This window comes from Parambassis ranga, chromosome 19, assembly GCF_900634625.1.
Source record: "Parambassis ranga chromosome 19, fParRan2.1, whole genome shotgun sequence".
NCBI classification, from domain to species: Eukaryota; Metazoa; Chordata; class Actinopteri; family Ambassidae; genus Parambassis; species Parambassis ranga.
The window spans coordinates 24,579,003-24,606,621 of NC_041039.1; the positions used below are offsets into that span (position 1 = coordinate 24,579,003).

General features: G+C 45.8%; 4 protein-coding genes across 6 annotated transcripts; 1 reads left to right on the forward strand and 3 right to left on the reverse strand.

The window, feature by feature from the left end:
- The first annotated feature begins 661 nt into the window (after nucleotides 1-661).
- frs2a (fibroblast growth factor receptor substrate 2a) lies at nucleotides 662-6,528 on the forward strand. Of its 2 annotated transcripts, XM_028431776.1 has the most exons (7): nucleotides 662-1,252; nucleotides 2,637-2,725; nucleotides 2,807-2,898; nucleotides 3,616-3,802; nucleotides 4,664-4,798; nucleotides 4,869-5,032; nucleotides 5,146-6,528. In XM_028431776.1, the coding sequence occupies exons 3-7, from the start codon at nucleotides 2,833-2,835 to the stop codon at nucleotides 6,181-6,183; spliced, it is 1,590 nt and encodes a 529-aa protein (XP_028287577.1). In that variant the 5' UTR covers nucleotides 662-1,252; nucleotides 2,637-2,725; nucleotides 2,807-2,832; the 3' UTR covers nucleotides 6,184-6,528. The 2 variants fall into 2 exon arrangements, with proteins under 2 accessions (XP_028287577.1, XP_028287578.1); XM_028431777.1 differs by having other exon boundaries at nucleotides 662-2,725.
- A 1,615-nt stretch (nucleotides 6,529-8,143) lies between these two features.
- On the reverse strand, nucleotides 8,144-18,815 carry nup160 (nucleoporin 160). Of its 2 annotated transcripts, none has more exons than XM_028431825.1 (34): nucleotides 18,671-18,815; nucleotides 17,697-17,805; nucleotides 17,400-17,610; nucleotides 17,065-17,287; nucleotides 16,786-16,976; nucleotides 16,439-16,675; nucleotides 16,192-16,289; nucleotides 14,925-15,009; nucleotides 14,775-14,843; nucleotides 14,608-14,691; nucleotides 14,144-14,314; nucleotides 13,962-14,061; nucleotides 12,958-13,123; nucleotides 12,745-12,878; nucleotides 12,508-12,668; nucleotides 12,236-12,372; nucleotides 12,086-12,156; nucleotides 11,845-11,995; nucleotides 11,508-11,577; nucleotides 11,266-11,364; nucleotides 11,078-11,197; nucleotides 10,886-10,981; nucleotides 10,706-10,800; nucleotides 10,450-10,546; nucleotides 10,235-10,340; nucleotides 10,006-10,166; nucleotides 9,843-9,903; nucleotides 9,569-9,679; nucleotides 9,321-9,444; nucleotides 9,152-9,250; nucleotides 8,931-9,072; nucleotides 8,700-8,825; nucleotides 8,435-8,530; nucleotides 8,144-8,320 (listed from the first exon to the last, which is right to left on the reverse strand). In XM_028431825.1, the coding sequence occupies exons 1-34, from the start codon at nucleotides 18,759-18,761 to the stop codon at nucleotides 8,225-8,227; spliced, it is 4,188 nt and encodes a 1,395-aa protein (XP_028287626.1). In that variant the 5' UTR covers nucleotides 18,762-18,815; the 3' UTR covers nucleotides 8,144-8,224. The 2 variants fall into 2 exon arrangements, with proteins under 2 accessions (XP_028287626.1, XP_028287625.1); XM_028431824.1 differs by having other exon boundaries at nucleotides 9,569-9,685.
- A 2,542-nt stretch (nucleotides 18,816-21,357) lies between these two features.
- On the reverse strand, nucleotides 21,358-22,661 carry LOC114451778 (gamma-crystallin M2-like). Its single transcript, XM_028430635.1, has 3 exons — nucleotides 22,626-22,661; nucleotides 21,763-22,005; nucleotides 21,358-21,636 (listed from the first exon to the last, which is right to left on the reverse strand). Exons 1-3 carry the CDS (start codon nucleotides 22,656-22,658, stop codon nucleotides 21,358-21,360), a joined length of 555 nt encoding a protein of 184 aa, XP_028286436.1. The 5' UTR covers nucleotides 22,659-22,661.
- A 3,735-nt stretch (nucleotides 22,662-26,396) lies between these two features.
- On the reverse strand, nucleotides 26,397-27,318 carry LOC114451790 (gamma-crystallin M2-like). The gene is made up of 3 exons (XM_028430663.1): nucleotides 27,286-27,318; nucleotides 26,802-27,044; nucleotides 26,397-26,675 (listed from the first exon to the last, which is right to left on the reverse strand). The coding sequence occupies exons 1-3, from the start codon at nucleotides 27,316-27,318 to the stop codon at nucleotides 26,397-26,399; spliced, it is 555 nt and encodes a 184-aa protein (XP_028286464.1).
- Nucleotides 27,319-27,619: the final 301 nt, after the last annotated feature.

Consider the following 27,619-nt stretch of genomic DNA (forward strand, 5'->3'; position numbering starts at 1 on the left):
TGTTGTGTGTTGTACCCCTCTGTTGTGTCACTGTTGTGTTGTGTGTTGTCCCCCTCTGTTGTGTTGTGTTACTGTTGTGTTGTCCCCCTCTGTTGTGTCACTGTTGTGTTGTGTGTTGTCCCCCTCTGTTGTGTTGTGTTACTGTTGTGTGTTGTCCCCCTCTGTTGTGTTGTGTTACTGTTGTGTGTTGTCCCCCTCTGTTTTGTTGTGTTACTGTTGTGTGTTGTACCCCTCTGTTGTGTCACTGTTGTGTTGTGTGTTGTCCCCCTCTGTTGTGTTGTGTTACTGTTGTGTGTTGTCCCCCTCTGTTGTGTTGTGTTACTGTTGTGTGTTGTCCCCCTCTGTTTTGTTGTGTTACTGTTGTGTTGTCCCCCTCTGTTGTGTCACTGTTGTGTTGTGTGTTGTCCCCCTCTGTTGTGTTGTGTTACTGTTGTGTTGTCCCCCTCTGTTGTGTCACTGTTGTGTTGTGTGTTGTCCCCCTCTGTTGTGTTGTGTTACTGTTGTGTGTTGTCCCCCTCTGTTGTGTTGTGTTACTGTTGTGTGTTGTCCCCCTCTGTTTTGTTGTGTTACTGTTGTGTGTTGTACCCCTCTGTTGTGTCACTGTTGTGTTGTGTGTTGTCCCCCTCTGTTGTGTTGTGTTACTGTTGTGTTGTCCCCCTCTGTTGTGTCACTGTTGTGTTGTGTGTTGTCCCCCTCTGTTGTGTTGTGTTACTGTTGTGTGTTGTCCCCCTCTGTTGTGTCGCGGGTGCTCCTCTGTGTTCTGGCTCGCGGAGAGAGGGCCCGGCTATCCCAAACCGCTCGGCCCGCGCATGCGCCGTGCCGCAGGGCTCCAGCACATTGGAGGCTGATGAAGTGTCGGAAGTTTAGCCAAGTTGCAGTGATTTAGCCCGACGGCTAGGCGCAGAAAGACGGCCAGAGCGCAAAAAACTTGGTTTTCAGCTAAAAAAAGTGCCTTCGGACGAAACCTCGAGGCCCACAGTGAATCACAAGGCGCCGCCGATGGAGTCGAACAATTTTCCGTTGTGTAATTCCCGCGAACAGGAGCGTTAATTGCGTTTGAAAGAAGTTGTGATTGTTTTTTGGCGCTCTAGCAGCGCAGAGGAAAGATGGAGGATTTGCTGCTGTAGCAGCGGGCTAACGCTAGCTGGCTCGTTGCTTCTCAGCGTCGATTACGGACAAATCGAGGTCCCGCTCCGCCGTGTGGATGTCCGAAAAGTTTGGATTGTTTAATTCTACGTGCTAAGGAAGCCCGGTAAGTATGGCCCCGTGGTAAGACTCGTTTATGGACAGGTCGGGGGAGGCTATCGGGCGGAATGCGTTGGTGTGTTGTCGGGGCGCTAACTGTAGCCTCTGTGCTAATTAGCTGAAATCCCTGTTAGCTTATTGAAGCGACATAGATGTCAGCTTAGCTAGGTGCTAACTAGCTGCCATTATGTCAACATCAGAGCACAGAGCGAAAGTTTTTCTGGCTGCTGGAGACTCCAGCAAACTTCTAAAACTTAGTTAGCAGTCTGAGATTGTTAGTTTCGAACTTAGTCAAACAAGGTGTGCTGAGTTCAGGACCAGTGGACTGTGTGTGGAGGCGCATCAGAAAGTGAAAATTAAACACGTAGCGACTCAGCGGAAAATGAAGCGCGTCCACACTCAGACAGCAGAAAGATCTCATTCTAGGTATTATTAGGTTAACATATCTCAATAGTTCATAGATGATGTGGGGGGGCTTTGTTCCAAAAACAGCTGTAATTTAAGTCGGGCATTAAGGATATCGACCCGCTGTCGCCGAAATGATTTGCAGATTGATCGATAAATTCTACTGTGGTGATCACAGGGAATTTGATATTTGTTGGTCAGACAGAAGTAGTGTTTATCATTCATTTACACAGTTAAATAAACTGTTGTGGTAAAACTTCAGTACACAAAGCTACACTGTTAAAGCAAGGTGTAACTTCACACTGTCCTTTAAACTGGTTCCAAATTTAATCTGTTGGTTCATTGATTAGTTATAGATTTACGTCTACGTTAAAAAAGGGGCTCTAGAATCGTTTTGGCAGTTTATTTGGTTGTGCATGTTTGAACTAAAAGAAACTTATTCATGCAATTGCAATTAATCAATCATGTAAATAACTGCTTCAGCTGCAACTGCTGAATATTGATTATCTGTAAAACCAAGTGTTGATCAGCAAGTTTTCAGAAGTCTGGTTGGTACATTCCCAAAGTCTGAAGTATGATAGTTTTGTAATGATTGATTTTGTGTTATACACATACATACAATGATATTCTCCATTTATCAAAGCTATATTATTGCAGCGTATGCAGTTAACAACAAAATGACAAAAAACATACCACCCATCCTCTCAGACGAGTATTTCATATGTTCAGACATATTCATGAGAAGGAAAATCATTCATTAAGGCCAACCCATCTCTCTCCTAATTTGGTTAATTAACAATATTGCAGGGTTTACATCAAGTAGTTTGAATTATGATAGTTTAGTGTGACAGCACAGAGGCTCCTTAATTATTGATCCATACACAGACCGTTTCACCGACACACTGATCACACCTTGACACAGCTGTCAGTCACACTTAACTTTGTGTCTGACATGGTGTGTGTGTGAATGTGCATGTTTGTTGCAGAGCTCCTGTTGGTGTGTGCAGACCCACTAAAGCATGAGCGTCCCTCGGGCTCTGAGGATGGAAGCAGGGCTACTGGAGGCAGGATCTAGGTGAGTGTACCTGCACTGAGCAGATGTCTGTGACATCACTAAGGCATGTCTCCTTACCGGCTGTGTGCTTGCTGCCTGCAGACATCACATGGTGCTCTGAAGAAGCCATGGGTAGCTGTTTAAGCTGTCCAGAGAAAGAGTCAATTCCAGATAATCATCAAAGTAAATTCAAGGTGAGTTCCTGCCTCAGCCTGCTGCTGCACACACCCTGGATTATTCACTGTTTTACACACTGATTTCACAACTGCACCTCTGCTGTTTGTGTGCACGTGTCTGATGGAGGTGGCAGTTGATTTGCAGCTTAGACTCCAGAGGTTGTATGGTCACATGAGATAGAATTAAAGCTATAATACATGATTACTATTCTGCAGCCTGTAATAAATCTTGATTAAGGAGAAGATTTTAGTTTTATGATACAGGAGTAGGTGTGTGACTAACCTTGTCTCCCATGTGAGCTAGTAGGATGAATATAGTATCACTGGTTCAACCTGTTGTTGGTGGAGGATGTCCGGGTACACGGAGGATGGTGGCAGACATTTCTTTTAGGCAGATCTGACACACTGGATGCTTATGCCTGGTGTGAAAGAGCAAACAAGACCTCCATTAGAATGAACAATAGAGTCTACACACAGCTCTACCCCTGGGTCACAGAGCACAGCAGTAAACCTCTGCTTCACCACCTCTACCCTACTGTTGGAGGCACCACCTCTACAGAACACAGTTAGCACCATCCGAGAGTCCAGCCAAGTTACACATTGCACATAATCAGCAGCAGCTCCAAAAGAACCGAGATATTCATGACATACTGTCTGAACTATTATGTTAATGGCATAACAACTGATCACCATATACTAATGTATAAACTGATGTGGAACTCTGTGTGCCGTCAGGTGATCAATGTGGATGATGATGGGAACGAGCTGGGCTCAGGCGTGATGGAGCTGACTGATGCTGAGCTCGTCCTCCACACCCATCGCCGTGATGACGTTAGGTGGCCTTACCTTTGCCTGCGGCGATATGGCTACGACTCCAACCTCTTCTCATTTGAGAGTGGCCGGCGCTGCCAGACGGGCCAAGGTACACAAACCTCGGGTGTCACATGCTCGCTGAAAAAAGAAAATGGCACATATAAGAGCTGCAGACAGCAGCTGTCGGCTTGAACACTGAACGGAGGCGGGCCGATTTTATTTTTATAAAGTCAAAATAAAATAACCTGCATTTATGGTGTCTGAGAGAAAAATATGCCTTTTGGCTGAGTATGGTAAGCATCTGTGCAGGAAGACATGCTGTGACAGGAACGGTGAACAGCATGGCGACAATAGCATAGAGGGCAGTTTTGAGTTGATGGAGGAGGAGATGTTTGGATGCGGGAAATGAGGAGTAGCACTTTTCCTATCGTACAGGCCATTCAGTGTGATTAGCGGCAGGTCACACTGCCAATATTAGCTAGGACCTCACAGAACATTTCCGCTTTTCAATATTAACCATGCCCACTTTCTCTTTCCACAAATTTCGGATAAATCACACAACAGTCAGTCTCTGAACCCCCACAGCTGTCACGCTGAAGGCCACAGAGCATTAAAGGAGCAGCAGCCTCACAACAAACATCAGTGTCACCATACATGCAGCTAGGAATGTTAGCAGGGGTTGGTAGGTGCGAGGGTGTTTGTATCTTGTTTACCTCTTTACACACCCTGACGCTCCAATACTGTGATCAGACTGATCAATGAGCAATATTGATTGGTACAGGGAGTTGCTAGGGTACTATTGTTTCCCTACAGCCTCTCTTACAGACTGTAAATGTGTTGTGTTACCCTTTTGTTTAACATTGACCTGATCAATTTGTTGATCAGATAATATGATCAATATGTGCTGATGTCAGTGGATCTAATTGCATGATGATGATTATGATGTCTCTGATTGTTTTCCTGTTCTCAGGTATTTTTGCCTTCAAATGTTCACGGGCAGAGGAAATCTTCAACATGTTGCAGGAGGTGATGCACAGTCACAGCATCAGTGTGGTGGAGGAGGCAGTGCTGGAGCCAAACCACCAGGCCACACACACTCCTGCAGGTACTGACACACTCTCTCACACACACACAGAGGTTATCTTTGTCATGAACCTGTGTTTGTGTATCTGCAGCTCTGGGATACTCAGTGCCCACAGTGCCTAATGGGGTGACCAGGATTCCATCTGTGGGTGAGGCACAATCTCACCCCTCCAGCCGTCACCCATCTGTAGCCAGCACCCGACTGCCCTCTGTGGGAGAGGAGTCCACTCACCCCCTGCTGGTGGCGGATGATGCGGTAAGACTGACACGCTAACATATAAAATCAATCAATGCACCGACATACTCGGACACTAACACGTTTTACAGAGGACACCGTAATAATGCAGGTGTGTGTGCATGTGTGTACAGGTACACACCTATGTGAACACCACGGGCCTCCTGGAGGACCAACCCAGCCCACTGACTGTCACTACACCACTGGAGAGCCCAACCTCACCGCAGTCCCAGTGTCCTCCCACCCCACCCCCTCCTCCCAGGGCTCGTGCAGAGCCACCTGCACCACCGGAGCCCCAGGTGCTGCTAGAGCCTCAGGGGGTGCGCTTTGTGCTGGGCCCCACCCCTGTGCAGCGGCAGATGATGGAGAAAGAGAAGCGGCAGCAGGAGCTGAAGGAGGCCGAGGAGAGCAGAGAGACTAATGGGCACATCGAGGCCCCTGCCGAAGCAGAGACTGCCCCCCCACACTCCAATGGCTCCTCCTCCAATCCATCCACAGCTCCTCGCCGTCACCGCCCACCACCCCTCACCCCTGACCTCCAGAATGTCAATAACTCAGCCCAGCGGCGCACTGCCTTGCTGGACTATGAGAACCTGCCAGCGCTGCCTCCAGTGTGGGAAGCGAGAAAACCAAGCTCAGAGGAGGACGACACCGGCTGCAGCCTAAAGACGCCATCTCTCAATGGCTACAACCACCATCCCCCCCACCATGGCATGCTCCACCACTCCTATTCCCACCCACTGTCTGCCGCTCTTGAACCATCACATAATTATGTCAACACAGAGAATGTGACGGCGCCCCTAAGCGCCCACCGACCTGACACGGCTCGCCGCCGTGCTGACGGACCCACCATCTTCAACTTCGACTTCCGCCGGCCACCACTGCTGGGCCACATGGAGCCTCCCAAAACACTTAACTACATTGAGGTTGAGATGGACAGCAGTGCTGGAAACAAAGGTACCTCTGACGGCAGTAATCCCCACACGCCACGCACCCCGACGTCCCCATTGCCCCCCACTACCCCCACCCGCCGCACCGAGTTGTACGCCCTCATCGACATCGAGCGCACCGCTGCCATGTCCAACCTGCAGAGGGCCCGGCCACGAGATGATGGCACATCGCGCAAGACGCGACACAACAGCACGGAGCTGCCTACCAAAAGCACTGTGTAACTTCCTATTGACCTTTGACCGTGTGGAGAAGATAGACTCCACAAATCGGACAGGAGAGAAAGACTTCCTGCGTGGGTGCTTGAGCAGGTGCACCACAGCAGATGAACCTGGTACTGGTCCTATAGCAGTTTATTTCTGATGATGTAATACCTCTGATGTGAGGCAGCAATGATGACGATGTTCACAGACTGCATTCCTCCTCCTTATATGGTACAAATCAGTATTACTGAACAAAGCATTCCATTTAGCCTTTTATACGAGTCACTACGTGCTGCTGTAATTCAACACATTATGTTCCAACATGTACAGTAGATCTTGGCACAATAATAAATGTTTTTATTTGTACCTGGGCGACTTGCTTATTCAGACACTACATCCAGTCGCTTAGCTTATCTGTTTTGTTTCGAATAAATTCAGTTACTATAAATAGTTCAGTTTAACCCGAGCCACTAAATAATGCTTCTCAGCAGCAGTGGAGGAAGTACTGAAGCTTGGTACTTCAGTAAAAGTACAATTACAAAATATATACTCAAGTAAAAGTAGAAGTGCTACATCATCAAGCCTACTGAAGTAAAAGTCTTTAAGTACTTTTAAATGTACTTAAAGTATTAAAAGTACTCACACACCGCACATATATTATTGATTTCCATTGCAAATGAGCTGAACAGGTTAAAATAATCAAAGAAATCATCTTTAATTAAAATGGGCCATGTGTAGTTAATGTACATGTTCAGTCCAGAAGCAGCTATGGACAGGTCTGTGTGTCATGAGGCAGGCTGTGGGCGTCAAGTGAACAGAGAGGCTGCTGATAACAAACAGGCATTCAGCATGTTTACTGTGTCAGTGTTCCTGCTGTAGATTCATGTGATGATTCATGTTCATCACACATTCATGGATGGACCTGTGTTAGCAGACAGCAGCTAACTAGTTAGCTCACTGAGCCAGAGCACCGGCATCATGACTGAGGCTCGTTATAGAAACACAGCTGCAGCGTGACACCAGCTCCATGCAGAGTCTGACCTCACATCAGTCCACACTGTGTTCATCACATGGAACAAGGAACTACAGACACTGGAGACATGTAGTGGAGGAGAAAGTCCAGGTAACAGCTGCAACATGGAGTCAGAGTATAAAGTATGCACTATTATTTTTACTTAAGTAGAAAGACATAAAAAATACTTAAGTACAGTAACAATGTACAAATACTTAGTTACTTCCCACCACTGGTGCTCAGTGTAGACATATAGAAGCAGGCAGCATAAAGTTGAGGACAGAAGGCATTTCTCAATGTCAAGGATGTTTTCTTGGTAGGATGAGTTGGCAGATCCTTTGTACGTAGTTTTCAGAGGTCAAAGGTGAAAATGAGCAGGGAAATAAAATGATTCACCTGATGCGAGTTAAATCCAGGACGTTATGTTCTACCTAATTATCAAGCTTTGAGTCTACTTGCCCCACTTTTGGAAATAACGTGACCTGGATGAAGGAGTCCTCACTGACATCTCCCTCTTTACAGACAAATAAATGAGCATTTGTAACCTCATCTGTTGTAACGTATGTATGGAAATCAATAGTCAGTGCAGCATTTACAATTGAGCAACTACACTGTAACTACACCAGACACCGGAAGAGTCCTTGGTCCTTGATTTGGTTACGTGGTGTCCCAGAAAGGATGCTTTCTTGGCACAAAACGCACAGTATCGGCTCCTGATGAGGAACGTTTCTAAAATGTGGCACGGTTGTTTTATATGTCGGTGGGATTTAGTGAGAGTGTGAACACACATTCATCAGATAGGATGAACTCTGCATGTGTGTACAGCAAACTGCTGGAAGAGGCGGCAGCAGTCATTCGATAGGATTATATCAGATCAGACAGATGCTAATGTTTTCATGACAATTACCCTACTGCCCCATCAGACATTCACAGTACAGCGGTGGTAAGTAAGCTCCTACAGTCAGAATATTTGAAACTAGAAAGCTTTTATTTAATGTTTTACTTTGAAAATATGACAGATACAAAAGAGATTTTCTTACAAAACAGTATTTACAATGCACTCAGTTGAGTGAGGAGTCTGCATTTGGTCATCTGCTCGAGCACTTTATGATACTCGCCCAGTTTGTCTTCAAGTTTGTTGACCAGCTAGAAACAAAACACACACATGTCATTATGTCTCTTTAAGTGAGCTTAACCCTGCTGATCGGTCTGTTTCTATCAGATCCAAGGCCTATAGAGGAAAAAATGCAAGCCACTTACGTTTCTGTGGGTCTGCGTCTCATTCAGAGCCTGCAGCAGCTGATCAATGGATGTGTATGGAAGCCAGGCCGGAGGAGATGTCTCAGATAGAGGCCGCTGCATCACAATAAACAATGTTACACAACAGTTCTATAACTTAGGGCTGAGCAATATGTTACGGACTTAATAAGATATACGAGGAGACAATACTGGTTATGACAATGCAGTTAATGTATTAAAATGAACACTTCTACACTGACTTAACGCACTTGGGTGTATTTTTTACCTCTATTCCAAAGTACTGATGTCCTCGGCCTAGAACAGCATCCACATACTCCAATACCAACTCGGCTGCAGCTTCCAGCAGGTCGAAGTTCAGAAGAAGACGCAGCAGAGATGCTGCGTCCACACACTGAAACACATAAACATGTTGCTGTAGTATCTTCTCAGACTCACCAGTTAATCTAAAGCTTTCAATAGGGTAGCAGAGCTGCCACCCTATTGGCTGAGCTCTCACCTTGTAGGACTTGACCAGCCAGTCTGGCAGAGACACACCATGCAACAGCAGCTTGTGAATAACACAGCGGTGGTGCTGTCCATTAGTTGAGGGATACCTGTCCAGGTAGGAGGCCAGCAGCCGCCACGCCTCATCTGTGGCACTGGGAAAAAAACAAGTAAACATGAAATCTGACCGATTAGCAGTCAATCTTTCACTGATTATTGGCAGTAAAATCACACCTGGACTCTTTAGTGTTGACGACAGACAGCTGATTAGCAGCCAACCAACTCCATGCATCATTCAGAGCCTCCTCCCCCCCAAACTGAAGCTTGATGCACCTGCAAACGACAAACCTCATAAATAAACAATGGCACAATGTTGTCAATCAAACGCCCACTCTGAACCTACTTGAAGGTCAAACCCTCGAAGACTGGAGTCAGATTCAGTCTGAAGGTCTGACACAGAGACAGCGCCGAGTCAAAGAGTCCAGACTGTATTAGCAATGCAACCAACTCTTCTGCTGATGCGCTGCCTAGTGGGGTGAAGGGAATATAAATTAGTTTGTAATTCATCAACATCCAGCAAAACAGGATTTGGTGCTCCTTGATCTCTAAAAGGAACACCTGAATGTGTGTCAGATAAGGGTCCAGGCGTACCTGAGATTGCAGCGGACGGCGGGTGGTGCTGGGCGAGGGTGAGGCGGCTGCGGGAAAGGATGTACTCCTTCTCCAGGTCCTCCAGTTCCAGGATGTCGACCTGACGCCTGACTAAAGCTTAAAACATTTATTGAGCTTTATTAGTGTGCATGCAGAGCATAGGAGACTAACTTTAGTCCTGTCGCTCTGGCTGGGCACAGGGTGTGTGTAGCAGTGTGTGTCCACAGTGAGAAGGACCGACAGGTTCAAAGGTTTTATTGGAAGCAGGTGTTACCTGGTTCACCAGAAAACTCTCCGTCAGAGTTCCTTTTTGGAGATGCTCCTGGACGCTCGTACTGCAACAAATACACACTTGATTACACCAGATACACACACCTCCATACAAAAAAGAGCAATTGAAAAACATGCAACGTCTGTGTGTGTGTGTGTGTATATACCGTGGCTCCGGAGGTGGGCTGAACAATCCAGGCGTACTCACGTCGGATGAGGCGCAGACAGTTGAGAGCAGCCAAGTAACTGTTCACCTGTTTCTGAAGGCCAAGGAGAGTCCGGACCTCTCGGCCGAGGCGCATCCCAAACTCAAACATCACTGTGCCCGCTAAACAAACATACACCGTCTTAACATCTTAACAACATGGAGGACTGTTAGGGTGGCTGCAGTCAAACCTTTCCTGTAGTTGTGCCTAAAGATGTGGAAGGCGTACAGCAGCTCGTAGTAGTTGTGAGTCAGCAGGTCCAAACCTCGAGCTCGAGACTCAATGATGCTGACAACCTAACACACAAGCACAGTTTTTCTCAACTTTATTTTAGCCTGATAATTTATCAGCTGATGATCAATGACTAATATCATTTCGAGGTCAGTAGTCAGGTAGAGGTCTTACCTCATCGTGCAGGTTTACATAGGGGAACTGGACTAAATCCTGAAGCTGAGAGCGTTCACATAGAACCACCACCAGCTGACGGAGACAATCCTGCTGCCTGTGACCACATTACACACAAATTAGATACAGGAAGCACTTTATAGAGAGCACAGCAGCAATCAATACTTAATCACTGATCATACTGATCATTCAGCAGTTGCTCCCACACATTATTCATAATTAGCTGCAACTTATCATTATAAGTGTGTATACATACATGCTGGAGTCTGGGTTCTGAGTGAGAGCCTCGTAGGCTTCACTGTTGTGTCCCAGGTCCAAATGATGTTTGAATATCCGAGTCCACAGAGCCGCCTGGAAAGAAGCACGTGGTGACTGAGGGTTAATACGATGACACACACCTGCTGCAGGTTCCCACACTGGCTGGGTTGGGTCTCACCTGACCATTGACATCACTGATGGTTTCTGTGATGGCTAGAGAGGCCAACTGGATGACGAGCTCAGGTAGACCTACATCTTCCAGCAGACGCAGCACCTGCACACAGAGGTAGAGTTCCTCCGTTCATTTCCTGCCCTTTCTTTGATGAAGACTAGTTTTCTGCTCTTTGTCATGTAACTTGCTTTTACTTACTTTGTTGTAGTACTGCAGTCTGGGGGTGGGGGCCACCTCATCATCATCCATGCCTGTCAGTCTCATCAGAAACTCTTCCTTCTCCACCTCAGTTGCTGCCTCCTTAAAACACTGCAGAGCCTGATGGACAGAAAATGATGTCACCCCTGGTCACAGGAGCAACTCCACGTGCAGCCGATTTGACTCACCTTCTGACCCTCCCCGTTGGCCAGGTAACACTGACCCAGCATGAAGCGACAAGACCCAATGTTCACCTGACACCAGGGTTCAATCAGCCGCACATATTCCTGCACACAGATGAGACGTGCTGTAACACTGTTCATACAGGTAAAAAATGTTTGTCTGCATAAAGAACAGCATGAATGTCTGTGTGACAAACAGATAGATGGAGACAGAGTGTCTGATGATGAAGAGGGGGAAACAAACCCACCTGCAGCTGTGTGTACTGACAGTTGGCCATTAGACACTCAGGGAACTGAAAACCAGGGTTACTGGGCCAACTGGGACAACAGTTCAGACTCAACAACTGGAAATCACATTATGAACATCACACACATTCCTCTCCTGTCCACCAGGAACGGAACCTGTGACCACAACCTGTTGCCATTTTAATAAGGGGCTCAGCAGCTAATGATTCAAGAAAACAATGTCAGATATGGACGAGCGCTGTTTGATGGCTCTGACATTCTCAAAAGGTTTCTCAGCCAAGAACAAGCAAGTCGACAGTTCAGTCCTTGTTTGTTCGTCGCTAGGAGGACAAAGGATACAGCAGCTGTGCAAGAAGCTGGACAACGTTTGCAATCATGTGGGTCCACAGCAGGAGGGAATTACTCTGCTGCTGAGAGAACATCTGAGAGATGATTGTCCTGCGAGCAACATTCTGATAGAAGAGCTCCACAACCGTCTGAGGATTCAGCACTGCAGAACAAACAGCCAATCACAGTCACCTTTTCACCATGAGTCAAACATCAGTCATCACAGCAGTATATTTGTGAGAATCGTGTGTACCCGATCTGCCAGGGGAGACGGCTGGTGTGTCTGACAGCTCCAACACTGTGAGGTGCTGCAGATTTGCATCTCTGAAATGACACAGGAGGTTAGAGTTGTCTCCCTTTCTCTCTCTCTCTCACACACACACACACACAGCTTAGTACTCACATGGTATCCATGGGGACTGAGGAGGCGAGGCTCTGGCTGACATGTTTGAGGAGGTGATAGGAGGAGAGGAGGTGGGAGGTCCTAGGGATCAGGTCTTGCTGGAGCTGCAGCAGCTGAGCCCCCCCACCCAGAAACACCTGGAAACAGACAGTTGGGGAGCCTCTAAATAACATGTAAATGTGTTTGGATATTCTCCTGCATCATCCCATCTAAAACTAAATATACACAACAGTGGAGCTGTACATGTGTCTGTGTGTGTAGCATGTGCATACGTTGTCTCCGAAGTGGAGGTAGAGTTTCTGCAGGATCAGCAGGTCTCTACAGAAGAGTGCCCGGGTCATGGCCATGTGACAGACAGCCTGGCAAACCACAGACACTGCAGTGCTGCTGCCATACAGCTGAGACAGGCTGATCCTCATGTTTAGGGTCTGACCTGCAAGACACAGCACAGGGAAAGCTCAAGCACCGGCACAGTTTTTATGTGGATTTAAACCTTGGCATCTTCCTACCGGGTGCAATGGGTCCATCTCCGCAGACCTCCGAGTCCGTCTCCAGGTCCATCTCCCTCAGCATGACCATCATGGCTGTCAGAGGGTTACGGACATCCTGCAGTTTGTTCTGTATGTCCACAATCACATTGTCGCTGCAAGAAAAAGGACACATCAGATGACATTGACAGGTGAAGTCATCAAAACAAGTGACAGGGACATACGGTGACTGACTTGTCATTGCACAGCATGTTCTCCAGGATGAGCTCAGCTGCTCGCTCAGGTGACTCAAGGTATTCGAGAGCTTTCTCCATCTCATACGCCATCTCTCCTGAAACAGCATCACTGACGAGCCGCAAACACTGAACCAGCTGCAGGACGTCCCGGCCCACATCAGGGTCTGGGGACCACACACAGACGACACATACACAGCTTTACTACCGATGTGACCTTGTGATATTATGACGAACAATCAGTTTAATCCACTGATGTTCATGCAGCTCTCAGTATGAGCTATAAAGAGATGATATGAAGGAGAAGATTTCAGCTACAAGCAGAGCAGATGCTTGGTTTACATTGCTGGCAGTAGGTTGCAATGTTGCTACTGGCCTGTGTAACCAGCGTAGCGGATATGAGCAGCAGACTACTTAATGTGTGTGAACAACTTGATTGGCTTGTGTCCTCCAAAACTCCAGACAAAATGCTAATTTTTGTAGTCAATATATCAAAATCAGCATCGACCACAGAGAAACCCATATCGGTTGACCTCTAGTTTAGGCCCCATCCATCCCACCCCATTTAGCTGCATCTGCAGCACTGACCGCTGTTCTGGTGCAATGTTGTAAAGAGAAAGAAATTAAGCAAAAGGCAATGCTGTCCATCAAATCAAATTTGTCACATACAGTTGTACATAATACAATGCATAGTGAAATGTGTGGTCGATCTACATTCCTACCCTCATTTATGGCCACGAGCTGTGGGTAATGACCGGAAGAGCGAGATCATGAATATGTGTGGCTGAAATGAGTTTCCTCCACCAGGTGGCCAGACTCCTTATTAGAAATAGGGGGAAGGCCCTAACTAAGGGTGGCCCTAGGGCGGACCCAAAACACTGTGGACAGATATCTTGGTTGGCCTAGGAACTCCCTGGTATGTGATAGAGGAGATGGCAAGGTAGAGGGAGGTCTAGGCTGATGCCCCCAAACTTTTCTTTTGTTAAAGGCACTCAAATCTCTCACCTTCAGCTATGGGAGTCTCCTCCTCTGAAGAGAGGTATTGATCATAGGACAGGTACAAATGATCCACAGCAAAGCAGGGCAGGAGGAATGTTACAAAGCCCTGAAACACAGACAAACCAGGTTCACCCTGCAGGAAGCACAATAAGAACACAGCTGATCCTTGCTGCTTCGCTGTTATTTACCTTCCTGAGCAGACACACCATGCCAGTGTGATGGCTGACAGTCACACCCAGAGGACACGACTGAGCCTCCTGGTACTGCAGACAGCAGGAGTAGAACCGAGACCAGAACTCCACCTGCAGCTGACGGTACTCCTCCTGAGAGAACTCAAACTCTGTCACACTGCTCTGCAGCTGCAGGAGGAGAAAATCAGAAACAATATTTAAATACATAGTTTTAACTCCCGTCTCACATAAAGAAGCCAAACATCAAGCACACACTGTTCAAAGTTACCCCCTCCCAGTTCAGAGCCTTACTCGGCTCCTGGAAGAGTGAACCTTTAATGGGACAATGACTGGACAGCTCTGAAGCACTGTCAAGGAAAAGCAGGACTGAAACTTCCCCCTCAGATTCAGATCTTAATCTACAGAGCTTGACACAGAAACTATCCAATGTCAAAGAAAATGCTGTCATGTCAGATCATTACCTCACTCTCCACAGCCAGCGTCACCTCCTTTTTCAGACTCTCCCAGGACAAATCAGAGATTCTCTCCGAGCCTCGATGAAAGATCTAAACATACAAACAGTATCACTCTCAGCACCATCTGAAATAGCGTGCACGCACGCACACACACACACACACACACACCTCACCTGAAGAGCTTTCACTATGGCTGAAGCAGTGAAGCGCAGAGGAGAAAAGAGAACCTCCAGATACGTCTCCTGTTTTGAAAACAGTTCAGAATATTATTCATAGTCAGTGGCTTGACACCAGTTTGGTTAGAGGTCTGATCCTGGTCTTACCCTGGGGTCAAGGTCCACTCCTACATGGACTTCTTCTTCTGGTGGAGGCTGAACAAACACCTGGTTCCACTGACCTGCAGTGTTACTGTAAACACACAGTTACTAGGGGTGGGCCGGTTCAGGAAAAAAATCTGAACCGCTCGGTACACGTGTTTCGGTTCGGGGCGCGTGTTCTGTTCGGTTCTGGACATGCGCATCAAGTAATACAGGGAGACATTTTTACCACAGCATGGAGACGAGTGTTGGCAACTTGGGTCTCTCTCGCTACATGTGGTCACTTTCCAAACGATCAAAAGCAACTACCGACACTGGTGACTTTTGGAGACTGACGTGAACTCATTCTGCAGTCAGGCTACTGTCCTCAACAAGCAGCGACCATGAGCTTCTCCCCCGCCTCAAAACACTCACAGCCGGTCACTCTGACAGTGGCTTCACGCAGCAGGTTCAGCTGCAGGCAGAGCAAAGAGACCCACAGCACTCTGCGTCCAATCGTGCGCAAAGCTGCCGAAGGTCTCGTCAATGCTTACAGAGCGAGATGTAAACAGCATATTTCAATGGCAAAAATAAAACAAAAACAACGGACATCAGCATCGTTAGCATTGCATAGCTTAGCGTAGTCATAGAGTTTAGTCTATCCAACTATCATGTCATCAGCAACAGTGGCAACAACACAGGTTCTCTGTCCGACGGTGGGAGTATGTGCACACACGTGTCTGTGTGTCTCTGTGCACACTTGTCTGTGTGTGTACACACATCGTGCCTCTGTGCGCAGACAGCAGCGCTGAATTGTAAACACACAACCTCGCAGAGAGAAATGACATGCTGCCGTGCAAATAAGATAAATAACATGAGCTGTTTAGTGTTTAATAAAGGAACCAGGTGTAGACCTGTTCTATAGGAAAGGTTCTTAAATGGCTTCTGTTATGATCGGGTGCTATATAGAAATTAAAAAGAAATGAAAATGACTTGACCTGATATCATGATGGGAAACACTGAACTGATTCTTAAATATGTTGAATGTTGGATAAACAGGCTATGTATTTTAGGCTCATCTGGTATTTCCAGAGTGTTAAAAGTAGAAAAAACCTCAACGATGTAAACCGAACCGAACCGAAAACCGTGACCTCAGAACCGTGATACGAACCGAACCGTGGATTTAGTGAACCGTTCCACCCCTAACATTTACACACTGCTCACATGCAGACATATAAATTAAGTTAAAGAGGTGATGAAGTGATGACGAGGACAGGCAAACTTCTCCACTTACTGTTCAAAATTGATGTACTTGACAACAGTGGTGTTGGAGTCGTCCACCCACAGGGCCCAGATGTCAGTGGAGGTCAGAACAAAATCTACCAGAGTGTCCTTGGAAGACATTCAATCATCCGTATAAGAAGACCATGATGGGTGACATGTAACAAAACACGTGAATTCTTCAAAAACATCATGTAACTAGTACTCATCAGATCATGTTAAAAAACATTTGCTATCTGGTCAAATATCATGTCGCCTACCTGCATGTTGAACAAGGAGGAGATGTGTTCAAGGCTGTAGCGGTTGTTGTCTGTGGCAACAAGCTGCAAGACAGTGAACTGTCCTCTTTGAGGGACGGCCAAATAAACGCACAGGCTGAGGCCAGTGGTGGAGGAGAAGGCTAGTTTCAGACGATGACACTGCCCCGACAGACGCTTCACTCCTTTATGGGCTGGCATGTACTCCAACATATCTACCTCCAGAAGACACGCTTGCTCCTGGTGGTGGATGGGGGGACAACTTTACACTACTGACAACACAATGGACCTGACAGCAGTAAAATGATCATGGTGCTGGAGTCAGGTAGATGGTGCAAAGTGAGGCCTACCCTGAGCGACCACATACGCAGCTTGTGGTCCTGACAGAGGGCGAAGATGAAAGAGTCTTCCTCCAGTTCCCTGACCGCCAGACTGAGGACCAGATCAGGTAGATTCGCCTCCCCCCGGATGGCTGTGGGCATCCAGCCAGACAGCCTGGTCATCATGGAGCTCCTCTTGAGCTCTACCACAGACACGCTGCCTGTAAGCACAGGATGGATGAACACAGGAAGTTCTACATCAGCCTTCAGCAGAAACATAAGGGATATACAGAGAATTGCTGTCTTTACCCTGTGTGTCATGAGGAGGAAGAGTGACCACCATGATGCCTCCTACAGGAGAAGCCAGAGCATAGTGAGCATCTCCCTGGAAACTTAGCCATGCCGTAGAGGTGCTGGGACTTCCTGTTGACCCTCCAGAGGTGGGGATGATTGCACTGTGAGAAGGGTCCTGCAAGCTGAGCTTCCCAATGTCAGTAAAAATGGACTGCATATGCAGCTCTGTCACCAGCTCCTGTAGGAGTTTACTCACAATGAACACAGTGCATAGAGGAGCAACCAGGCAACCAATGAGGTCTCAGCCAGCCTGAACCATCAGGACAGAACTGGACACTTCAGATACTCACACTCCGGTACATGCGTGTTGGATGAGGTAGCACCAGTCTGTGAACGCTCTGATTGGTGCAGATGAGGATGATGACATTATTGAGGGTCTCTTGGATATTGACTCCTCCAGGAAGAACAGCACAATGGCTGAACTTCAGTTTGACAGCATTGTTAAGCAGATTGGCATCCAGAGATTGCTCCACCAGCTGCACCGTGTCTCCGGATGTGGACCTACAAAGTATGAACGCAAATGTGAGTCCGCACACACCAAGACAGAGTTGTAATTCTCGGTGTCATTGGAAGCTTATGTAACTCACCAATGAATGAATCGGTTACTGGTGACAGACAGCAGCTTTCCACTCTCCTCATAATGAAATGCTCCAGCACTGTCTGCAAACTTCAACCCACCAGGAAGAGCACTCACACCTGCAGGAAAACATACGTTTCATTCTCTGGGGCTGGAACAAAACTGTTAACCTAGTGAGAAAAGTGATGCAAGACAGAAGACATCTCGCTTTTGTCGGTGTTGTAGGATACAGTAAGAGTCACAGTGATGAGCTGTGTTATTTGTTGTGTGAATATTTGTTGTTACAGCAGAGATAACTGTTCAAAAAAGATCAGTGTGTTTTGCAGGTTGGGACAGAGCATTCGGTAATGTTTACAAAAGCCTCCTGCATGCAGTGGGGTTTAAAGCTCAAGTCTCTACGATCACGAGAAATGTACAATAATGATGGCACAACAAAAGACCTCCAGACTGCGGTACCACTCTGAGCCGCACACTCCAGGAACACAAGGGACTTTAGCAGTGCTCTCCAGCAGTGCGATGACAAAAGAAATCAACATTTAAACACATGTTTAGCTTTGTAGATTGCTGCAATGCTGTAATTAGGACTGATGAAGTACTCGGGCACAGTTGTAAGCTGCCACTGTCAGTAAGGAGGAGGGTTACGGTATTTGTAATAATAGGAAAAGTCACGGTGTGTCTGACAGGTGAGTGAAAATCTTACCCCGGCTACCTCACTAGTTAGCTGGAGCCACAGACTGCGCAAGGTTACGTTAACTAGCCGTTAGTACACAGACTCACCTGCTCAGGATACAAATAATCAGCTATAAACATAAATACAGAGCGGGGTAAGCTAACTCCAGCTAACAGCTAACGGGTAACACCACACCGCCAAAGTTAGCATCCTGCATGTTCGCACAGCTAGCAAGTGTTAGCAGGTTTTAGCATGGCGCAGACAGATGTATGTAGGTGAAACGGACACAGAGGCTGTGAGCTGTAAAGGTTTACCGATGTTTACAGTCACTTCTCGGAACCTCCGCACAGCTTCCCTCTCAAATCCACAGATCTCAATGAAGCTGCGCTCCAACGCTGCCGCCATCTTGTCCTCATGCGGCTATGACAGGAGGACCGCGCTTTGCGCTTCAAAGCTTCTGCTTCTGCTTCTTCTTCTGTTGTTGTATAATGGCGGTCATCAAGCAGACCTCAGGCGCGTTAGCGCCACGTTGTGGACTGGACATGGAATTATTCTGTGAGTCATACAGGAGCAAAAATGGGGAAAAACAAGATATATTGAAACAAGTGATACACAGAAATACGTCAGTAAAACACAACCATATAATACACACATGTGAACAGAATATAAAAACTTAAAATAAGGAATAGGGACCCATAGAGCTTAATGAGTGTCTGAGAGCAGCGACTCATTTTACGCACAGCTTAGTGGCTTGTCCAGAGAGAACTGTGACGTTTGTCCTGTGATGAACAGCCAGCTGTGATCATCAGGTTCAAGTTTAGTTCGGCCTGCACTGAGACATAATGTGTTCATGTTCATCTGTCTATAGACTGTATCTACAGATGGAAAAACCAAGACCTCACCCCCAGGTTTCATGGAGCTCTTTTGAATCCTTAGGGGAAGCTCCAACTGTTGCCATGTTGGCAGAGTCCACTTAAACTTCAAATAAATGCAAAAAGGTGGCGCAAAAGTGTAGTTGAGGGCAGAGGCAGAAGGCTTGTGCTGTGAGTTAGCACCAACCTGTCACTCAAAGCAATCACACCACAAAAATGCAAAAAAAACAGTTAAAATGAATTATATATTTAACAAACATTCACCCCCTTACAGCTGTCTTTAAATTGTAGCGAGCCAAAAAGTGTTTGCACGATGCTGTAAGGATTTCAACATGGAGCTCTGTGGACTCTGACTCACTTGGAGCCGGGGGGCTGCCGGGGAAACTTTTGAAACCTCTGCTTGGGCTTCATTTATCAACTCCAGAAGATGGTGATATCACAAACAACAGCTGTAACAGTGACAAAGAAACAGTTGTGTTGAAATCTTCTTCTGATTAAATCTGATCTGATCCCCGGCTACAGTCACGTGACCAATCTACAGGTTAAAATCTCACATAGGTCAGCACTGGATGACTGAGCTGAAAGTGGAAAGTCTATAATGGTGGAAATAAAAATTCAATTTTTATTACATATTGCAAATACTTTGGGTGGACGGGGGTCTAAAATGAATGCAATTGCGATAAATTATTAGCTGGAGCCACCAGTGAGGGGCAGTCGACACAGAGGGATGCCCAGGGCTGTCACCACACACTCACCTTGTGAACACAGCAGACCTCGCGGCAAACCAAGTGTGAACACCTACACCCCAGTGTGTCCATCTGATGCCAGAGTGGGGGGAGGACCTCTCAGCAGGTGCCTAGCCCCTTAACCAGGTGGCACCCAGCTAGCTAAAAGAAAAAATACTAACAATGAACCTGAACCAAAAAACAGAAAAGTAAAAAAATAATCAAAAATTATGCCAAAAAGTAAAGAAAAAGAAAACCTAACTAAAGTAAAGAGAGGAATTCAGCCAAACTCATCAGCCAAGTACTAAGAGTGTACATATATACTGGGGCAACCAAAGGACAAAACAGCAGCAATACAAACAACTGCACCCACCACCTGGAGGGTGGGGGGATTCACGCCACTCTAAAAAGAACCTAACATATGACTACATACTCTGGCTATGCTGGACGATTTGCTTTCATTAACACGTACCTGCTCTCAGAAGGACACCAATCACAGCCACCACAAGAGAAAAGAGCCAGAGGAGCCAACAGGTGACCCACGTATCCTGGCTCTGATTAGAGGGAGGGGCCAGCTTCAGGGCTGCAGTCAAGAAAGCCTCACAGATGCTTCCTTGACTCCTCTTTCAGACCATCTGTCCTCTCTGTCTAGGATGTGGACATTGTTGTCCTTAAAGGAGTGTCCTTTGTCTTTGAGGTGGAGGTGAACAGCTGAGTCTTGTCCTGAGGAGGTGGCTCTCCTGTGCTGAGCCATTCTTCTGTGGAGTGGTTGTTTAGTTTCTCCAATGTACAGATCAGAGCATTCCTCACTGCACTGGACTGCATATATCACATGCTGTGTTTCCCCCTGGGAGTCTCATCCTTCGGGTGAACCAGTTTGTGTCTCAGTGTTTAGTTGGGGTAGCCACAGGTCTGCAGGGCCTTCCTGATGTGGTGTTGCTCCTTCTTCTTCCCCTCTGAGCTGGTGGGTACAGTTTGTGCTCTGTGCTGCAGGGTCCTGATGACTCCCAGGTTGTGTTCCAGTGGGTGGGTGTTTTTAATGCTATAGCCTAAACTTCCCACCTCTGACTAGCTGGTTTGACCTTGTGACCCAGCTGGTGTGTGTGTGTGTAACTGATTTGCTGGCTGTTATTAAGGGCACACAAATGTCACCTGTAGGTTTTCTTAAGAGCTACATCTGTTGCCACCTTGGCAGGACCATGACTCTGAGTCTGTGCTTAATTCACTGTCTGTAGTCATGTGGGAATAAACACAATGTCACAAAGGTTAAACTAAAGTAGGTTGAAGTGTATGAAGTAATGCCCTGACGAAAGAATCAATCATCTCATTCAACAGAACTGACAGAACACTGTGTCGCCTTCAATAAAACTTTATTGATATGCTTTGAGTGTTTTCATGCTGACTCTAATAGTAGGAGTCCATGATGCGCCTCATGCTCATGAACCTCATGCCGCTCCAGCCCATGTTCATGAAGCTCCTGTACTCTCCAGGCCTCATGTACATCATCCTGCCTCTGTAATGGGGCTGCTCGTACATCAGCCAGTGTCCGTCCATCACGTGACATGACATGCAGTTGGACATGCGGTAACGGTCCATGATGTTGTCACAGTCATCCATCATCTCGTGCATCTGGCCTCCAAAGTTCTCCCTCTCATAGATCCTCATCCTGTAGGAGCCACGGTACTGGAACACATCATCAATCAGTGATCAATAATCAGTCATTTGCTCATGTAGTGTCCACTCACACTGGTGGCTGAGTATTTACCACTGTGATCATGTGTACTGAGATGAGAGTGGGTGAGTGGTTACCATGGGGATCATGCGGCAGGACCTGATGCAGTCATTCATTCCCATCATGCTCATGTAGTCGGCGTACTCGCCCCTCCTCATGAAGTACTGGTTGCCCATGAAGTTGGTGCGGTCGTAGACCATGAAGCAGCCCCTCTCCACCCTGCAGGAGTGACACCTGCTCATGTAGGATGACATGTCGGAGCAGTCACCGCTGCACTCATAGGAACGACCCTGGAAGTTCCTGTCCTCGTAGAAGACGATCTGAAGGGGTTAAATGAAGGTTTCAGGTCACATTATTGCTGCTGAGTCACATGACTTCAAACAAATATTTAATAGTGGTCAAATGATTTCTTTTGACAGCTTACCAATCAACTAATGACCCCATAATAAAACTATAAAACATCCAATAAACAACCAGTCATCTAAAGTATATTCTATTCTATTAACATGCAGCTTGAAGACCATCAGAATAATTTTCTGTTTAGCTAGCCAGTATTGTCAATATGATCTTGTTCTCCCAAAATGCCAAATGCCATCATTCTTAGCTTCATTTCTTCATAATTGCTTGGTAGGCTGTGTACAGCACTTTGGCTGACCCTGTTGTCTTTTAAAAGGTGCTCTATAAATAAAGATGGATTGGATTGGATTGGATAATGTGTTTTTGAGACAGCACCCTCTAGTGGCCAACACCCTTCAGGTATTACCTAGATATTTTAACTTTTTTTTAGCTGTTGATGATTCAGCTCCTTTTTAAAGAAGCAAATCATGTTTGCAGGTATTTAATTTGAGATAAATAAATTGTTACCACAGACACATGTTTGACAGCTGTGTGAAAAATGACATAAAGTGTTAAACAAATGAGATGTGTTGCTGGTTCTCACCCTGCTCATCATGTTCATGCTGCTGGAGCTCATGTTGCTTGTCAGGTGGCTCAGCTGTTGCTGCTGTTGCTGCGCTGGTTGTGCTGTGTGTTACCTGTGGAGCAGCTGCTGCTCTTTATAGCACCTGAGCAGCTGAATCCTTTTGTGCAAACAGCCTGAGCCAGCAGCGTGTCATAAAAGAGACGCTCGGTGTTCGGCATTTCTCTTAGAAACTACAGACAAAGAGCAGCTGTGTTTCTCCTTCAGTCCTCTATTCACTGTGTGCGCCACACTTTCTGGAACAAAAACCTGAAGACAATAACACTGAACATTCACAGCTTTAACACAAACACAGCCAAAGACATTTTTATCTGGATTATACATCCAATATATTAATATTAAGTCACCTGTTTCTGTCCTGAAATACTTAATACTTTGGATTTTGATTTAGAATTAAAATGTCTGGACTTAACAAATAAAACAAAGCAACCTTTTTACATTGTTAAGTCACCTGAATTCATCTTTGTATGTGAAAGCGAAAACCTATTGAGGAATCTGAACAATTAATTAATTATCAGAACAGTTGTTACCAAAACTGTTTATTCAGCATATTGTATATAGTTGCAGATATAAATCTTTCTTTATTATAAATCTTTGTTTATTTGTTGTTGGGAGTCATCCTAAAAGGATCAATAAAGTTTAGTCTAAGTCTGAGAAAAAGCACTTTAATAATCAAGAACTTAATAAATAAGTGCATTCATTTCATTCATTTTCATTCAACGAATGATCATAAACAAATGAGAAACAATACAGGTCAAGATTGAGTATTTAGATACTAAATGTGATTAACACATAATGTAAAAAAAACGTATAAGGAGGTATTGATCCAATGACTTTTCTGTTTAGATGAAATGTTTCGTGTATTTGTGACACCTCAGTGTGATTTTAGTTCAGTCTACTGACTGCAACTATTGTGGTGTTGCTGTGTTGGTGGTGTTGTGTTGTAGCATTTGTGTTGGGGTGTTGATGTTGTGTTGATGTTGTTTTGTTGTGTTCGTAGTGTTGTTGTTGTGTTAGTGGTGCTGTTGTGTTGCTGTTGTTGTGTCGTCGTTGCTGGTGGTGTTGTTCTGTTGGTGGTGTTAGTGGTGTTGTTGTGTCGGGGGTGTTGGTGTTATTTTGTTGTGTTCGTAGTGTTGTGGTTGTGTTGGTGTTGTTGTGTTGGTAGTGTTGTTGTTGTTGTTGTGTTGGTAGTGTTGTGGTGTTGCTGTTGTTGTTGTTGTGTTGGTAGTGTTGTTGTTGTGTTTGTATTGTGTTGTTGTTGTTGTGTTGGCAGTGTTGTTGTTATGTTAGTAGTGTTGTGGTGTCGCTGTTGTGTTGGTGGTGTTGTTGTGTCACAGTTGTTGTGCTGGTGGTGTTGTGTTGTTGTTGTGTTGGTGTTGTTCTGTTGGTGGTGTTAGTGGTGTTGTTGTGTCGGGGGTGTTGGTGTTGTTTTGTTGTGTTCGTAGTGTTGTGGTTGTGTTGGTGTTGTTGTGTTGTTGTTGTGTTGGTAGTGTTGCTGTTGTTGTTGTTGTGTTGGTAGTGTTGTAGTGTTGCTGTTGTTGTTGTTGTTGTGTTGGTAGAGTTGTTGTGTTTGTATTGTGTTGTTGTTGTTGTGTTGGCAGTGTTGTTATGTTGGTAGTGTTTTTGTGTTGTTGTGTTGTGTTGGTAGTGTTGCTGTTGTGTTGTGTTGGTAGTGTTGTGGTGTCGCTGTTGTTGTGTTGGTGGTGTTGTTGTGTTGTTGTTGTTGTAGTGTTGTTGTTGTGTTGGTGTTGTTTTGTTGGTGTTGTTGCTGTGTTGCTGTTGTTGTTGTTGTGTTGCTGTTGTTGTTGTTGTTGTGTTGGTAGTGTTGTTATGTTGGTAGTGTTGTTGTGTTGTTGTTTGGTGGTGGTGTTAGTCTGAGGGTTAGGGTTAGGTGAATCCACTCCTGTAGATCAGGAATTTGACATTATTCCCAGGTATCCTGGATTACTTTAGTTTCGACTTGGTTTCACAGAAGCGTTGGCATATCAGCTATCATGGAGGTTTATTCTGTGCAGCCAGCCTGCCCAAAGTCAGAGTTATCAGGCTCATGAAGGTGCCTCTTTAACTTGTTACATCACCGTGGACACTTCTGTTCAGAGTTTAAATCTGCCATAAAAGGTGCTGCTCTTTCACTGACCGCCTACCATTAACAGCCCATCCACTTGCCCTAAAGGTCCTGAAATGAAACAGGTTCTGTTCAGACGGACAGAGTTGGGAGATCACAGTGATCCTTTTTTAATGAGGCACAGTATACCAGTCAGCAGTGAGAGACTGATATAATAAATAATATGAATAATAATATTATTGAAATATTCCCCAGAGCATCAAACTGCACTAAAACACCTAAATACACATCCAGAGGTAATATTGTTTTTATCTGCAGCATACATTTTAAAAAGCACAGTGCTTCCAATGGTAAAACAATGAATGTGTCATCAACATTATATGAAGTTTGCTTTTCGTTCATCATGCCTCTGGTTTTATCTGCTGCCACTCATGCATGTGTATCATGATCATACATTTTTTTCATGCACGTCTGTCAAAAACCTTGAGAGTTTTCTTGTGGAGAAATTGTCTAAAAGATGCATGAAACTGCCAAATCAGACCAGAGCGGTATGATGAAAGAAACAACTGATGTAATGTTGATCTATCTATCTATCAATTTAACCATTGAATACCTGTAGAAGTTAGAACAGAAGCAGCAAGTATGTTGTCAGGTTTATTTATATAGCACACTTATAAGTCCATAGCCCAAAGTGCTTAACGGTAGAATACCCAGAATAAAGTAAAAACCAATAAAATACATAAAAGAGATTACGTGCAGTACAGTACAAAAAAAAGGTACAATCATAAAGCATCAAACCCCATAGTTGCCTATACTTAGGCAAAGGCCAAGGTGAACAAGTGTGCCTTGAGTAAAGATTGAATGGTGGGGAGGCCATTGGCCGAGCGCACAGCTAAAGGCAGAGCGAGTGGGAGCCACGACTGAGAAGGCTCGGTCACCTCTAGTTTTTAGAGATCGGGGATCGCCGACGCAGTGCCACAAGGTTTGATAAATATTCTGGGGCCACTTAAAAATGGTCCTCTGACTCATTAGCAGAGGACCTGATGGTGGACCTATCAGGTAACATCTTAATCACACAGTGTGCTGTCATACTGCTAAATCACACTGTACAAACTCAGTCTGTCCTGGTCAAGAGAGTCCTGCTCAGTTCTTCTAAAGACAGACAGTGTTTGATGACCCTGGAAGAACAGAGAGAAGAAAACTAAATAAACAGATTTGGTTCTGACTGAACCAGATGATCACCCATCAGCACACCTGGAGGTTCGCTGTTCAGCCATGGAGAGGCACTACTGAACCACAAACTGTTTCTCTGCTCATCACAACAGCTCAACACCAGCTGCCAGTTCTTCACTGACTGACTTCACTGCATATGTACTGTAGGTTTAAATGTTACACATCAAGAACAGATGAACACACACTTGATCATTCATTCCGACTTTTAGATAAAACAAAGTTATTTTATTTTATTTGTATTTTTTAATCCAATTCAAATTTCTATGTGCTGTACAGATGACCCCGTCATAGTGTGCCATCACAGCCTCTCAGTGTTAGTGTGTGGACAGCCATTCTGCCATGTTTACCACCCTTGAATTATATCACAGAAAGAGTCAGTATACTTTGTTTATTCAAAGATATTCTTTATTGTTTTCTCTGTCTGATTACAGTGCTCAGTAGTAGGAGTCCATGATGCGCCTCATGCTCATGAACCTCATGCCGCTCCAGCCCATGTTCATAAAGCTCCTGTACTCTCCAGGCCTCATGTACATCATCCTGCCTCTGTAATGGGGCTGCTCGTACATCAGCCAGTGTCCGTCCATCACGTGACATGACATGCAGTTGGACATGCGGTAACGGTCCATGATGTTGTCACAGTCATCCATCATCTCGTGCATCTGGCCTCCAAAGTTCTCCCTCTCATAGATCCTCATCCTGTAGGAGCCACGGTACTGGAACACATCATCAATCAGTGATCAATAATCAGTCATTTGCTCATGTAGTGTCCACTCACACTGGTGGCTGAGTATTTACCACTGTGATCATGTGTACTGAGATGAGAGTGGGTGAGTGGTTACCATGGGGATCATGCGGCAGGACCTGATGCAGTCATTCATTCCCATCATGCTCATGTAGTCAGCGTACTCGCCCCTCCTCATGAAGTACTGGTTGCCCATGAAGTTGGTGCGGTCGTAGACCATGAAGCAGCCCCTCTCCACCCTGCAGGAGTGACACCTGCTCATGTAGGATGACATGTCGGAGCAGTCACCGCTGCACTCATAGGAACGACCCTGGAAGTTCCTGTCCTCGTAGAAGACGATCTGAAGGGGTTAAATGAAGGCTTCAGGTAATAGTGGTCAAAGGATTTCGTTTGACAGCCAATTAACAAAAACAATTAACCAGTCGCTCATCAGACCTAACTATGTTCTCCTCATCGATCAGTCATCATTGTATTTTAGTGATCAGTCATTTTGCAAATAATTTTTTAAAAAAAATCATGTGACCCGTTTTCCAGCTGACCCCGGTCTGACTGTTGAAGGAGAGATGCATGCTGGTACTTACTCTGCTCATCATGTTCATGTCAGTGGCGGACATGTTGTTGCCGTGTTGCTTTGAGCTGGTGGAGGTAGATTTCCTTCACACCTGAGCGAGCTCGTGGCTTTTATACACCTAAGTGCGACCTGCTGCTTTGTGTGTCAGAGTGCTGAGTCAACATGTGTTTCTGCTGCACACACAAAGCCTCTTTTAAAGGGTTAACAATGACAGCATCAATGCTCTGTCAACCTGTCTGCCACTACAGCACGCTCCTGTTGTTACATCACAGCTAACATGAACACATGGAAACATGGACCAATAAGAAACATCCATGCGTCACATGGTGAGGCTGAAACTGGAG

What these genes read in the sequence shown, in the direction of transcription:
- LOC114451790 (XM_028430663.1), bottom strand. Translation starts at nt 27,318, where the DNA reads ATGTCCGCCACTGACATGAACATGATGAGCAGA. An exon ending in ACATGAACATGATGAGCAGA is followed by an intron (nt 27,045 to 27,285) that starts GTAAGTACCAGC and finishes TAACCCCTTCAG; the next exon opens with ATCGTCTTCTACGAGGACAG. An exon ending in CCTGCCGCATGATCCCCATG is followed by an intron (nt 26,676 to 26,801) that starts GTAACCACTCAC and finishes GATGTGTTCCAG; the next exon opens with TACCGTGGCTCCTACAGGAT.
- nup160 (XM_028431824.1), bottom strand. Translation starts at nt 18,761, where the DNA reads ATGGCGGCAGCGTTGGAGCGCAGCTTCATTGAGATCTGTGGATTTGAG. An exon ending in AGTAACCGATTCATTCATTG is followed by an intron (nt 17,611 to 17,696) that starts GTGAGTTACATA and finishes CATACTTTGTAG; the next exon opens with GTCCACATCCGGAGACACGG. An exon ending in GTCAACACTAAAGAGTCCAG is followed by an intron (nt 9,073 to 9,151) that starts GTGTGATTTTAC and finishes TTTTTTTCCCAG; the next exon opens with TGCCACAGATGAGGCGTGGC.
- LOC114451778 (XM_028430635.1), bottom strand. Translation starts at nt 22,658, where the DNA reads ATGAGCTCCAGCAGCATGAACATGATGAGCAGG. An exon ending in GCATGAACATGATGAGCAGG is followed by an intron (nt 22,006 to 22,625) that starts GTGAGAACCAGC and finishes TAACCCCTTCAG; the next exon opens with ATCGTCTTCTACGAGGACAG. An exon ending in CCTGCCGCATGATCCCCATG is followed by an intron (nt 21,637 to 21,762) that starts GTAACCACTCAC and finishes GATGTGTTCCAG; the next exon opens with TACCGTGGCTCCTACAGGAT.
- frs2a (XM_028431777.1), top strand. Translation starts at nt 2,833, where the DNA reads ATGGGTAGCTGTTTAAGCTGTCCAGAGAAAGAGTCAATTCCAGATAAT. An exon ending in ATCATCAAAGTAAATTCAAG is followed by an intron (nt 2,899 to 3,615) that starts GTGAGTTCCTGC and finishes GTGTGCCGTCAG; the next exon opens with GTGATCAATGTGGATGATGA. An exon ending in GCGCTGCCAGACGGGCCAAG is followed by an intron (nt 3,803 to 4,663) that starts GTACACAAACCT and finishes TCCTGTTCTCAG; the next exon opens with GTATTTTTGCCTTCAAATGT.